The sequence below is a fragment of the Netta rufina genome (genome assembly GCF_964035555.1).
Source record: "Netta rufina genome assembly, chromosome: 22".
NCBI classification, from domain to species: domain Eukaryota; kingdom Metazoa; phylum Chordata; class Aves; order Anseriformes; family Anatidae; genus Netta; species Netta rufina.
Genome location: NC_140146.1, coordinates 5831512 through 5845934, shown reverse-complemented (window position 1 = coordinate 5845934; position 14423 = coordinate 5831512). Strand labels below are relative to the sequence as shown.

At 44.7% G+C, this 14423-nt stretch overlaps 3 protein-coding genes across 3 annotated transcripts; 2 read left to right on the top strand and 1 right to left on the bottom strand.

Moving 5' to 3' along the window:
* Positions 1-66: 66 nt before the first annotated feature.
* On the top strand, positions 67-2238 carry LOC311217770 (lysophosphatidic acid receptor 6-like; the record flags this gene model as incomplete). Its single annotated transcript, XM_084300057.1, has 2 exons — positions 67-1138; positions 1909-2238. The coding sequence occupies one exon, from the start codon at positions 67-69 to the stop codon at positions 1126-1128; it is 1062 nt and encodes a 353-aa protein (XP_084156183.1). The 3' UTR covers positions 1129-1138; positions 1909-2238.
* A 1262-nt stretch (positions 2239-3500) lies between these two features.
* On the bottom strand, positions 3501-12418 carry INTS11 (integrator complex subunit 11). The gene is made up of 18 exons (XM_084300143.1): positions 12292-12418; positions 11848-12019; positions 11418-11515; positions 10775-10848; positions 10283-10511; positions 10068-10166; positions 9935-9969; positions 9094-9232; positions 8140-8204; positions 7391-7580; positions 7008-7091; positions 6815-6904; positions 6074-6236; positions 5795-5902; positions 5085-5146; positions 4853-4995; positions 4189-4318; positions 3501-3681 (listed from the first exon to the last, which is right to left on the bottom strand). Exons 2-18 carry the CDS (start codon positions 11873-11875, stop codon positions 3616-3618), a joined length of 1803 nt encoding a protein of 600 aa, XP_084156269.1. The 5' UTR covers positions 11876-12019; positions 12292-12418; the 3' UTR covers positions 3501-3615.
* CPTP (ceramide-1-phosphate transfer protein) lies at positions 12196-13729 on the top strand (the record flags this gene model as incomplete). The annotated part of the gene is made up of 2 exons (XM_084300144.1): positions 12196-12317; positions 12419-13729. The coding sequence occupies 2 exons, from the start codon at positions 12196-12198 to the stop codon at positions 12939-12941; spliced, it is 645 nt and encodes a 214-aa protein (XP_084156270.1). The 3' UTR covers positions 12942-13729.
* Between the last annotated feature and the right edge of the window lie 694 nt (positions 13730-14423).

The window sequence follows — 14423 nt, the reverse complement described above, 5'->3', positions numbered from 1 at the left end:
GGTAAGGGATGGCTTAAGATTTCATCTGGTGTTGGATATTCTTACACCCCTTCTCCAACAGAAATCATGGCAGATATTGCCTGGACTGAAGGAATCTCCAATGAGACAGCTGGCAACAGCAGTTCCAAATTCAGCTTGGAAGCAGACTTCCAGTATCCCTTGTTTGTTGTCATCTACAGCGTTGTGTTCGTGCTGGGACTGGTAGAAAATGTCTTAGCTCTGTACCTCCTCTCTTGCAAAGTGAAGCACACCTCTCCTTCCTACATATACATGATTAACCTAGCCCTGGTAGACACCTTGTTTGTTTGCGTGCTGCCTTTTAAAATTAATTACCACCTGCATCGGAACGACTGGATCTTTGGCGATGTGGCTTGTAGGGTAACGGGCACGTTGTACTACATCAACATCTGCCTAAGCATCGCCTTGTTCACCTGCATCTGCATCGATCGGTACGTGGCGGTGCTGCACCCCTTCACCTACATCCAGATCAAGGCCGCCCACTACATGGTGGTGGTCGCAGTCCTCTGGCTGGTGGCCGTGAGCATCATGGTGCCACTCGTCCTCGGCGGGCCCCTGCACAACAGGGGTGCAGGGAACGTGACAGCGTGCTTTGAGAACTTCGCGACCAGCAGCTGGACTCAGCGCATGGCGCCTTACAACATCCTGGCCTTAGTTTTTGGTTTCGTGATCCCTTTTTCCATCATTCTGATCTGCTACCCCCTGATCGCGAGGAGGATCTCCCGGATCAAGCACAGCATTCGCAAGAGGAAGGCGCTGAGGACCATCTACATCATCCTGTTCATTTGTGCTTTGTGCTTCCTCCCGTATCACCTCACCCACTTGCTCCACTTCTTGATGAGAATCCAGCTCATCCAGAACGAGGCGCTCACCATCCTGATCTACAAAATGCGGCGGGTCACCTTAGCCCTGGTGAGTTTCAACTGCTGCCTCAACCCCTTCCTGTACTACTTCACCTCCTCCAGCAAGCACTGGCGCTTCAACTTCAGGCTCAGATTCAGGACTAAAATGGTGTACACCATCTACGACCAGAAACTGGGGGAGTACTCCTACGTTTACAAACTGCACGAGACACAGGGAAATAAAAACCCCAGAACTGCTGTCAACTGACCTACCTGAGGTAAGTAGAGCATTTGTCTTTCCAATTGTTTTCAAGCCAAACCTGTGAAACCTGCCATTCTGTCAGGGCAGCACTGGAGGGAAGTGCCTCGCAGCTGTGTCTTTATTATCCAGCTAGGACAATACTGAGAGGAGCTGTATGTGCCTGTAGTCCTAGACTGGATGTGGTGAGACGTACTGTGGTCACGTACGTTGGAGTTGGGGCCTCCTTTTGTTTCACTTTGGGGTTGGTAGAACACAGGGAAATGGTTACATAAAGGAAACCAGCCTCCTGCCTGGTGCTAACCCTGAAAGCTGAGAGGGTTCCTGCAGGCCTCCTTGGCTTTTCCCTTTTTTGGAGGGATCCTGTGATTTCGCCCTGGCTGCACACTGCAGTCAGCTGTGTTCACAAATGCCTACATTCCACAGCCAAATAAGGGCCTCTTCTTCCCTTCTTGTGAATAAGTTGATTGGCTTCCTGAGTGTTTGAGGACAGGGTTTTTAGCGTCACGTGCCTGTGGAGTCAGGCAGGACCTCTCTTCACACAATTTTAGAAGATGATAGACAAGTATTTAGCAGCGAAGCCTGTGCAGGACCACTGGTAAACAGGCTCCTCTCTCCCTAAAAACTTGATGAGTAAAGTTAACACAGGAGCTGGCCAAACTCCTTATGCCATGCAATTCTGGTTAAAGGTCAAAGCTTTTTTTTTTGCTTTTTTTTTTTTTAAAGTGATTGTGTTGTATCGTTTCATGATACACCTCACCTGTTTCTCCCTTTCTCACTTATTAACAGCATCACCCACCTTCAGAGAACAGCAGTTTTCCACCCTGTGAAGGATGAGACTTCATCATGACTGGAAAGAATTCATCATCTGGGGGTTATCAGTCACCAGAAAGCCACCGGCCTGGCCCAACAGCCAATGGTTGACTTGAAAGGATGCGATTTTGGTACCAGCCACACAGACTCACTGCTCTGTTCCTTCCCATGCTGTGCCCAGACATTACCACAGTACGTATGCGTTACCGGCCTACAGGCACACAAGACTGCTGAGCAGAAATGAGTGGAATGGAAATGGTTCTGGGCCTTGTTTCACAGCAGTGTGCTTAAACCTCAGCAATGCTACAGCCGTGTTTCACTTCAGCTGTGCAAAATCACACGAAGTCGCACAGTGCCCTGGCACACTGCACAGCTTGGGTTGCCAACTTACGCTGCACTGCTGGACATGGAATAAGAAATGGCACAGACCTCAAAAGAGGTAGGGAGTAGGGTTGGTGTGGCAGAATGGCATCAAGGAGAGTGGTCTCTGATAGCATAATGTTGTAATAGGGCTAGAGCTTTGTCATTGATTGCTTTGTGTGTGCAGTATTACCTTTGTTACACTAAGGCTGGCTTGCTTTGCTTATTGCCACGTGCAGTTTGAGTCCAGGTCGCACACACACCCGTTAGTGGTGGGCCAGCCACTGCCCATCAACATGCAGCAACAACTGAGCTAGAACAAGGCCTCTCCCTCTCTGGATTTTGCTCGTCTTGGAGAATTTTTTTTAAATATCATCAAGAAAACCTGCTCAAACTTTTAGATTATCTCCCATAATGATTTTGTATTCATCTGCTTGGCAAGGCTTGGTAAGACTGCTACTAAATCCTTGCTCTTGAGCATCTTGATAAATTATCTTGTGTTTTTCATGAGAGACTATTAGTTTTGTCCCATTCATAGGCTTGGGAGAACTTCCTAGCACTAAGGGAGGTTCTCTAAGTACAAATTTTTTGGTATTGGCAGAGGAGGAGAATTTATTAGACTGCATCTAGGAAGTGCAGTTTTCTTTAAGGCCTCGCAGCCATTATTATCCATACTTCCCACAATGAAAGTAAAGCTGCTTGGTAAAAAGCACATTTAGAGCTTTATTACTCTTGTCTACATTAAACTTGTGCTTTGTATTGCAGCTGTGAAGCTCTGAAAGCTCCACCTGTTGACCTCTCAGGCCTACTCAAGTTCTGGGTTTGTATTATTCCCCTATCAGGGAGGTGTAGGGCTGCCTGATGATAACCCTGTGTGGCACATCAGGGACTCCCTGCCCACAAACCTGCAAGCTCAGGGAGCTGTTTTGTCCCGTGTACATGGTCCAGGATTTAGTTGAGTGCAGGAGTGGGGTCAGTGCGTGGCTGTTGTTTCCACTTATTTTTGTGATCCCAGTGGGAACAGCATTGCTGAGGTTTTGACGAACATGAGCTGTGGGAGTAAGGAATGCTGAATCTCTCTTACCTTACTGTGTAAGCAGCACGAAGCTTGTTCCTCAGGACTCTGAAAGAGGCTGCAGCGATGTCCGGGACAGGTTTCTCAGGGAAGGACTGCAGCACTGATGAACACTGTACACACTCACTGCAGCTATAAACAATCACTGTAATTCCTTTATTAAAACAAAACCAGAAAAACATTTTATAATGTAAACAAAATAAAATCTGAATTTCTCTGAAGCATCACTCTGCCTGCTGCTCTGTTGCTCAGGATGTACTCTGGGGCAGTCCCTTTTTCAGAAGGGATGTGAGGTAGCTGCCTAGTTCTTCATCCTAAAGGAAAAGAAAAAACAGAATGAAAGACATCTTCCAGTTGACTCTTTCCTATCTGGGGCAATAAATTAGACTCTGTTACCTAGAAATAGACTAAAATAATTCCTGCACCCAGCAAAATCAGTGTTTGAAAATGGAAATGCATTTCGAGGCATTCTTTCAAACTTATCACTGTAAAGTCTCCCCTCGTCAAAGAGAACCTCTTCGAGATCTCTTTTCAGAATAAATTTTTCATGAAAGCAAAGAATAAAGAACCACTGAAAACACTTAAAATTCAGCCATAGAAATTCTGCTTTTAAAGAAAACACGATGTCTAATTTTACCATGAATTAGTGCTAGCTGGCTTTCTGCCTGTTGTTTACGTTTTATACCTGCATTATAACACACACCCACACACTGCATCGCAACACCTTTGCAGTAGCAACCTACCTTTTAGGCCAGTTTTGGCCTGTAAGACATTAAGACTAGTCAGAGTTGCTGGAACAGTGTGTTCGCGGGTGTTCCTACCTGGTACGTCCAGGATACGAGCAGAACTTTGGTTCCTTGATCCTCAGAGTGTGCTGTAGCTTGGATAAGAATGGACTCGACTGTTATCGAACCGTCAGGGAGATGCTGCACTGAGTAATCCTTCAGGACCCTGGTAAGATAAAAGGGATTCCATTTATTTTGGAGGGGATGTGCACACACGCTGAACACCCCTGTGTGTTAAATCCCCCCAAGCAGCATGGTGTTACTGCTTTTAGCTGCATTTCTGAGCATCACCCCCACCCAAACAAGACAGAAGGGGCTAATTTAGTTGTCTTGATCCTGTGCTTACTGGTCTCCCTGCAAAAGCAGGGCTAACTTCAGCTACAGAAGCAGCAGTGACAGCAGCAAATCAACAGGAACAAACATTTCCAGCGGACTGCACTAGTTTGGCGAAGACCATGAGTGCATATGCTGATTACCCGCCTCTGCTACTGACGGGTAACCTCTGTTCTGGTTATATTTGTTAAACAGGCTGAAATCTACAGCAGTTAAGGCTTCTGGGCTGCAAAAAAACTCTCTCTTAACTCTATATGGCACAGCTGACAGGGCAGAAAGAAGGACGCACTCATTCTGCCTGTTAAGAATGATAAAATCATTCATCCCTAGAGGAAAAAAAGCCAAGCCCAGTGAAGAAGGGCCTTACCCTTTGAGATGGTTATATACACGAAGCACTGTCTCATGTTCTTTCCTTGGATCCTGAATGTGAACGCGGCAGGTGAAACGCAGCTGATGTTCTGCAAGACCCAGCTCCTTCAGAGCCTGCTCGGAAGAAACCAGCCGGAAGCTCTGCAGAGGAAGAGCACAAATCCACTGTCAGATACTTCTCTGTGCATGCTGTGAGGTTTTATTCTTCCTCTGTGGTCCACGTTACTTACGTTATCCTTCATAATTAATGTGCCATGCATGAGCTTTGGCTTCTTGACATCTGGTAAGAGCCCTAAACCAAGGCCAATGGAAGAGAAAGACAACAGGGTTAATCATTTGTGCTTGCTTTTCACACATTTTAGACAACTGCTATGGGACTTAATGGATCAGATCTCCAAGTCCCTGCTGAGGTTCACAGACTAAGACTTCACATCTTCATTCTCCTGTCCCTTAAAACAAAGCACACGGTGCTTACATCACTGTCAGTGCTCCAGCTAGAGGTAAGAAACAACGTCCAGTAATACAGATCAGCTGCCTCTCCCCACGTCACTTCCTGGTAAGAGAGGCTTTAAGAATTTTCTTACACTGGATTTATGAAAGGAATTCCAGTTTTCACAGACCTAGCTAGTAAAAGCATACCTGGACTTTGTTTTCATAACAAACGAACAAACAGCAAAAAAGGCAGTTCCATTAGTTTTGTGCTGTCTTTTCGGGTGTTTTTTTTTTGGCGTTTTTTACATATGTGCACAGCAGCCCTTTCATTTCCCAGAAAGCCCTTCTCAACCACCAAGCACTGGTAAAACGTTCTTACAAAGAAGCACTGCTGTTAATCACCACTGCTCCTGCAGCACCATTTCCACCTAACACAAGTACTACACAAACACACTGCAGTGCAGTGGCAGGGCACGAAAGCTGGAATTCCTGGCCAAAAATGCGTTACCTATTGCTGTTTCTCTCTTCAGGAGTCCCAGGGATATGTCTACTGGAATGCTTGGATTGGTGAATATTGTCGTGGTCTCTCCGTTTGCAGGCATGTAACAGCTGACATCTGCAACATAAACAAACAACGTCAGAAGGGCTGCAGCAGCATTTCCCATCCCAGACTGTGCTGTACACTGCACTATTCCTAACTCTGCTGAGGTCCCTTGGGTTAATTATGGGAATTTAAAGCTCTCTTTCTTCTTCTTTCTACTCTTTTCAGCACCAACGCTGTACGTACGAAATTCCTGTTCTATTTTCTGCTTCAGAAACTCCATTTTCTTTGCTTCACCGTGGACCAGCAGAACATTCCGTGGCTCAGCCTGGCGAATCAGCTGCATTATTCCCTTGGCATCCGCATGGGCGCTGAAGGACATGTACTCCACCTGCATCTTTACCTCCAGCTGCAAGAGAAAGAGGTGGGGAGCACAGGCTTTGAGAATCAGCAACCACTTTGGCTTGTCACAGCTTGTATACCCCACATGAACAGACACAGACCATATTTATTTTAAAGAAGGAAGCAGATCAGCTGCACTGGGAAATGATGTTGGAGAGAAACCTGCTTATCAGCAGCCTGAATACCGTACAGAAAAGTTCTCAATAAGTTTTAAAGCTAAACTGCAGAGTTCCAAAGCAAAACACTTGTTGCACATTTGCCAAAAGAAATCAATACTAAAGTACACTTGGGATCAGTTTCAAAATCCCCTTCTGCATGAATGTGTATCATTGCCATCTATCTGACTAATCAAGCCTACTATAAATACTCCCCTGGCAAAATGCTGAGGCCAGTGAATTTTGAAGCAATAAAACGTTAGGAAGAACAAAGAGAAGAAATCCTAGTTCCACTCTGATCAAAATGTTACTCAGGTATTTCCCATGTTGCATGCAGCATGTTCCCATTACAAGTATCTGCTGTCTAACTACCACCTCAAATTCCCAAAAGCTTTCCCCAGTGATCTGCCTCCTTGGAAACAAAACTTACTATTTGTCTTCCCTCCATTTCCAGCTTGCGCTGTCCACTCAGAATCTTATGGCCCACAGTTCCCTGCACACAGTAGCCTGGCATAATGACCTGAGAGGGAAACCAGAAAAACAACGCTGATAGAAGTTTCTGTTCTTACCATCTTATATATGACATCAACGCAAAACCTTACATGTTAAACTGAATTTCTTACCATATTCTTTTCGTTCCCTGCCCATTTCCTGAAGATCTGAAGGGATTGTCCTGCATGAAGCATACCAGGAGTTGCAAACACAACCTGGAATTCAAAGATGTAAGAATCACCACAGAAAAGTTGCCTTTTAAAAAATAAAAAAAAAATACCATTACTTATATAAATATCCTAGAACTGCAGAGAGAACTCACTAATACCCATTACAGCACACTTACTACAGCAAGGCTCCAACAGAGCTTTTTGCTATTTTATTGTATTAACGGGGTAGAAGATGCTTAGGCTTTTGTAGGTTGCTTGCTTTGCCTAAACCAGGAACAGAGCGGTATAAAAACAGCTCCCTGACACCACAGATCTGCTCTACCCCCTCGTTAATGCCCACCTACCATAGGTCCTGGGTTATCTGCGAAGGCCCGATCAAATGCTTTGATGTGCTTGAACTCAAACATGTTCCTCTGCACGAATGTTTTCCGAATTTTCTGATTAGTCCACGTGATGAAGAGCTTGTAATAATGGTTAGCCTTCTCTGTCAGTCCCGTGGAAAAATAAATTGGAGCCTTTAAATTCATTCTTTCCCTGTAGAAAGAAGAGATCCAGATCCACGAGAACCACATTAGAATCCTGGCTCTTCATGCTTAAGTCCATAAACCCACATAGCCACCAAAGATTTCTGCACAGAACATACTCCCAACAAACTAAGTCAGTATCAGGACAACGCTGTATCATTGGGCATTAACTTACCATGGAGTCACCTTTAACCCATTTCCACACAATGCTTATAAGAAAGTTTAATACTTCACTTGTTCATCCCATCTCCCTCCCATAAAAACAGTTTTACAATGTGGCAAAGCTGCAATCAAATTATTTGAAGGACAGTTGGTACCGAGTGTTTGGGGACAGAGCAGTGAATGATCCTTGTAAAGACAACGTTTAATTTACTGCTTAGAATCAGAAGCATTGGGAATAAGTGATACATGGAAAGAAACAGTTCTGCAACTGCCACCATGAGCCAACATGAAGAGGAAAACTAAGGAGAATATTTGTACCAAACAGATATGAAAGAATCATAGAAACCTGTCAGGACCACAGCATGAGGACACAAAAGAGGAACAAACACTGAACAGTCTGCACTCACCAGAAAGTTTCCAGTAAAATGCAAAGCTCCTGGGCACGTCCAAGGGCAAATACTGGGATAAGAACCTGCAATTGAGGTATGATTTAGTCTGTGAAATCAGTGAATTAGCTACACTTAAATCAGTAAAACTTTCCTGTGTTGCAAACTCCCATTCCTATTTGCAGATTCTGAGGGATTAAAATTACTTTTTTAATGTCCTTTACTAGGCATGCTCTAAATGGGGTGGCAATGAAAAAGAGAATCCCAGACATTTTCTTTATGTTAGCAAAGACAGGGGCTAAGCGCTGAGAAACAGAGAAGTCTGACAAATCCTAAAACAATAATGGGACCTATACAACTCACACCCGTGTTGCAATGCTTTCATTATCTGTTCCATGTGCTTTGTGACTAGCTAAAGTTGTTCACATCAAATCACACAAGGCTGGAACAGGCTTACCCAGACAAAACAGCCACACGCAAGGCACTGAAGCATCATTTACTGCGTGGTAATTGCACTTGGAGGACTTCTATGGTAACAGGCAGCGTAACGCTGAACAGCACAAAGGAGAATACTGAACAGACAGACCTGACTGACTACATGGGAAATCAGTTTTGATTAAGCTTAAAAGCAGTAATTTGAGCAGTCATTCTCAATTACTTAGTTTATATGACTAAGAGGACGCTTCAGATACAAGAGACAAATAAAGTTAATTTTGCCTTCATCCTCTGTATCTGGAAACTGTAAGCAGAGCATTTCCCTTACTGCCTTATTCGTGCAGTTTGGTTTCCTTCTTGACACAGTTTAAGTGTTTAATACCCTCTCTTTTAAATTACTGATGGAGCAATATAAAAACTCCTTCAGTTTTTCACTGTGGTCATGCACAGATGCCCGGGTTGGTTAAAAAGTTACACAGCGCTACAGAGATGAGAAGCTTCATAGAGAAAAAACACATCACTTGTATTAAAATGCTGTACCTTTCCTCCTCTTTCTACGGTCTCGTGAACTTTCTTCAAGAAGTCTCTTTCTCTGCAACGTTTGGAGTCTCTGATAGTTGTGGCGTAGGTGGATTCGGTTATTAATAAATCTGGGCGACACTTATCAATCCAGGCGGCACTAAAACAAAAGGGATTTTTAAAAAGCAAATCAAGTTAAGGGATAGTATCTCATTTCTCATCTGCAGGTCTCCAACCTGGGTGCAGAATATCACTAACTCCACTTGAACAAAGGAACACCAATGTGCATTGGCTTGGCCAAAGTCACCTCCGAGTTCCATGGCAGCACCAGGACTCCTCTTTACGGGCTGTGCTTTCTTTAAATTAATACAGCTCAGAATAGACACCGACTCCAGATTTTGAAAAACAAATTTTCCAGTCTATTATTTATTTTAAATGCATTAAAATATTATTCTAAATATCACAAATATGAAAATCTATCATACATGCCAGTAAAAATAAAATGAATGTTAAAGGTTGTGACTGGCACTTTCTTAAAAAGTAAACACATTAGAGAATACCACAGCAATAAGGCATTTCAAGCACCTAAATCCAATTATTACGCAGCCTTAAAAATGGATTAATATGAGTACAATGGAGAAGATTACATTAAGGTCTATCCTGAGGAATCAATTTAAATCTGTTCATTCTCAGAATTCAAAATTGCATTTATCTTTCCAGCAAAGACACCAGTTAGTGTTCCAGTCTCCCATCAAACAACAAAGAATCAATGCTGATAAGCCCCTATGTATTAACAGAAGCTATGGTAAAACTGTCCTGTCTGAAAGAGATACAATTCATAGAAACCCAGCTTCCTACTTACCCTAAATGTCTGTCTGGTGTCATGTTGTAATCACCCTAACGAAAGAAGAGAAATCCATTTATATTCTCAAGGTAAGAGAGCAGGCTATTAAAAGGAGATGTGAGCATCCACAAATGCTGTTGCACATACTTACAGTGTATACAACTGACTCGCATCCAACCTTAATCTGGAACATGGCTGCTCCTAGCACATGGCCTGCATAGTACGCCTTGATCTCCAACTCCTCATCCACCTGTACAAGCAAACAAACACTGCAGTAGTGCAAAACCTTTTAAAAAATAAAATTACTCTGCCTTCCACAACGATTCGGTTGGTCTGATCCAAGACTATGCAGAAATGGTCATTTACCTGAACTGTCTGGTGAAGATGGACAGCAACCACTTTTTTCATACAGTCTTTAATCATTTGGGAAGTGAAGAAGTTAGTTTCCCCCTTCTTATCTACAGTTATTTTCCTATAGTCCTCCAGGAGAATAGGACAGATGGCCTTAGTGGGGTGTGTCATATAAATGGGCCCATCGTATCCGACCATTTCACTGAAATATGGCAAAGCTCCACAATGGTCCAAATGGAAGTGGCTGCAAAAAGACAGAAAGGATAAAAGAAATGTTACATGGGAATTTAGCTTGCCTGGTTCTCACATCTTGCTTCAGAATTTCAAAGCACTGCACAACACAGAGGAACTGACCAGAATATGAATGATGGAACTGCAACATGTTGGTTTTTTTCCCTTCTTTTAAAAACAAAGAAACACACACACACACACAAAAAACCCAAAAACAAACAAACAAAAAAAACTTTCCTGTTTCCCATTTCAGTTGTGGTAAGGAAGCCTTCTCACCTGATGATCACACAATCTAGGAAGTCAGTCAGTCTTCCATTCTGAGTGATGTAAGAAAAGTCAGGAAAACGCCTCTGCAAAGAGAAAAAAAGCAGGTTATCCACTACTAAACAAGGACAGTTAATATTAAATTATTAATTCACCAGAACAATAGCATAAACCATCTGCAGTACCGAACACATGCTATAATTCATCTCAAGACAAAACTGCAACAGGTCGGAGACTACACTAGTGTACCTGCTAGATACTCTGCCCATATGGAAGACCAAAAGCACCAGGAATGGAACGTTCACAGCTTGCTTAATATATATATTTTTTTCCTTCAGAGTCCACAACCCATGCAAAGAAGAGGCTTGGCTGGATGGGGGAACTTCCTATACCAGGAATACTTGAGGGGATGTACCTCTTGCACAAGAAAGCAAGATTCTGAAGGGGTGACACTTGTTCATTCTCAGCAACAGCTGACATATGTGCCCAATAACGTACACCCTGCTAACACTACCTACATATCATACAAGATGAATCAGGTCATGTTCAAATAATAATGAAGAGAGCAGGACAACAAAGCAGGAGCCCTGCTGAGCGAGGACAGGCACCCTGCAGGTATCCCTGTACAACATTCAGGCTTCCCCATCATACTCACATCATCGTTGTAGCCCATGTGCATCCCACAGTCAAGCATAACATTCTTCCCCGCAATAGACACGAGAATACAGCTGCGCCCCACATCCTGGCCAGCCCCTGGACCAACAGAAAGACAGATCAGACACCTCTGGGAATGTTTGGTCACTTCAAAGGACACGCATTTAAAGGTCTACACACTGTACAAGATCCTCTGCCCACTTCTGATGCGGGAAAAGGATTACAGCCTTCCTTCCAAGCAAGCAGGTCTGTCAGCAGATGGGAGCTGACTTGGCCTTGAGCTTAGGAGAGGCACTGAATGTGTCTCTAGCGGCCTAGGACGTGTTATTTCTAATTACAAATGCTAACAACCGATTCCCTTCCTTAAGGAAAGCACGGCACCCAGCGTCTCTCAGTTCTTCTATTTCAGGCCTATTTCAGATTGGACTTACCCAAGGGCGTGACCTTTATCTCAGGCATTTTAACCACCTCTAGATCCCAAACTATGCAGGAATTATACTGCCGACAACAGGATCCGCACAGCAAAAAGCCGCAGCGAGCCTCAGCGCCGCCATTTCCCCCCGCCTTTCACCCAGGAGGCTGAAGCGGGGGCCGGCCTTCACCCTAGAGAGGAATAAATAAATAAATAAAATCGGAAAGCACGAAGTGAACTGAAGGCGAAATCACCCCTCCTTCAGCAGGGGGCGGCCGGGCAGGGCCGGGGCTCGGCGCCTCAGCGGCTCCGCGCACGCCCGGCGGAGCCCAGCCCATGGCGGCGGCGGCGGCGCCCGGGCGAGAAAATGGCGGCGGCCGCGGGCGCCTTCAGCCTGAGGGAGGTGCTGAGCGCCTTCCAGGCGGCCGTGACGGAGCGCAGGGAGGTGCTGCTCGGACCCTACCTGCGAGGCTGGAGGGGGCTCGTCCGGTGAGTTAGGAGGTGGGGAAGGGCTGGGGGGGGAGCCGCTCGCTGATGCCCCCGTGGTTTTTTTTTTTTTTTTTTTTTTTTTTTTTACCCCCCGCCGGCAGGTTCCTCAACAGCCTGGGCGCCATCTTCTCCTTCATCTCCAAGGACGCCGTGGCTAAAATACAGATCATGGAGAGCTACTGCGGCGGAGAGAGGCAGGAGGAGTACCGCACGCTGCAGTCCATGGTGGCCTACGAGCTGGCCAGCGGGCTGGTGGACATCCAGAGGCGGTCGGAGCATCCCGACTCTGGCTGCCGGACCGTGCTGCGCCTGCACCGGGCCCTGCGGTGGCTGCAGCTGTTCCTGGAGGGGCTGAGGACTGCCCAGGAGGACTCCAAGACGTCCACCATCTGCACGGACTCCTACAACGCCTCCCTGGCCGCCTACCACCCCTGGGTCGTTCGCAAGGCCGCCACGGTGGCCTTCTGCGCGCTGCCCTCGCGCAACGCCTTCCTGGAGATCATGAACGTGGGCACCCCTGAGGAAGCCGTCGTCATGCTGGGCGATGCCTTGCCCCACATCTCCAGCGTCTACGGGATCACCGAGGAGCTCTACGCCCAGCACAAGCTGCTCAACCTCCCTTGACAGGAGGAGGTTAAACAGCAATGCCATGTCCTGACAGATGAACCAACTAAAAACTGTGTTTTCCTGTGCACAGAATGTGTTTTCCTGTGCACAGAAGCATCAGAATCTCTGTCCCTTGGTCACTCTCCCTTTCCTCTTCCCCCAGGGAGCTGATAAAGCTATTCAGGATGCCTCATGCTATAACAAGACAAAAATGCACTAAGAAATACATACATAAGTATATATGTCATTGCTTCAGCTCTACAGGGAGGGGGAGAAAAGGTCTATGCACATGCTTGAGAGAGTTCTCTTTTCTCCCTGGATTCACCTTCAGCTCTCCAGCTAGGCTGGAATGCGGGGCTTTAATTTATTTGTAAGCTAAACCAACAGCCTCTGAGCAGCTACAGCCTTTGGTGCTCTCACAATTATTGGTGTAACTTCCTAATAGGATATCCAAACACATTCACACTACATGTGACCTCACATCCTAAAGGGAGGTTTAGTTGCTATGCTGTGAAAATTCCTCTTCTGCTAAAACCACCTTAAAATGATTACATGTTTACATAGGATAAATTCATGCATTAAAATGGAGCAATTCCATGTTGTAAACTACAGAATACCTCTTGCTGGGCTTTCCTTGCTTTCTGATAAAGATGGAGCTGGTATTTCATCTGTGTAATGTGTTAAATGCCATAAATTATGTCAAATAGTGTTATGTGTCAAATGAAAAAAAAGTTTGATTTCTCGTGGGTTTAATACACAAATGGTAGGATGACCATGTGGAAAAATTCCGTTTTCTTCCCTGTCACTTTCATTCTCGTCTATTCCTCTTGTGAGATAAAAGTTAACGTTGAAAATGAACTTAAAATGAAATTAAAGAATCAAAAACTTTCTTAGCAGGGAAAAACTGTTGTACATTTATTGCCAGTCATTTTGTGTTAAGTGTGCTTCAAGTAAAATACAGATTTTATCAGTCTGCATGCTCACATTTAAACAAGGTGTTGCCTAGTGAAAATTCTGTCTTCCTGGTGTCTCTAGGAAATCCCCATCTTTAAATGACAGGAGGCTTTTAAACAGCCCCAGGTAGTCAACACTCAGTAAAATAGGTCCTGCACTTTGCACACGTTCAGAGTCCGTCTGCTTTCACTAATGCAGCCACATCCAGAAGGAGAAAAAAAAAGCCAACAAGCACACCACACCTTCACTTCCTTCACTTACATTAACTGCTGTACTTGAAAGCTGCAACAACATGCAGATTCACTAGAGGGAGCTTGAATCCCATAATCTCCTACCCCACAGTAAGCATACTTGATTTCACCTGAAAATGTGTGGGGGTGTAAATAACTGCTTATATGCAACACTTACACTATTCAAGCAACCTGTTTTTTTCACTCCATGCAGTTGAATTGCTATTTTAAACTGTTTAAATGAAGTTTTATAATTAAAGCTAACACCTAAATACTCCATTAAGAAGTTAGGGAAACCTGTAAGGTATCCTTAAAA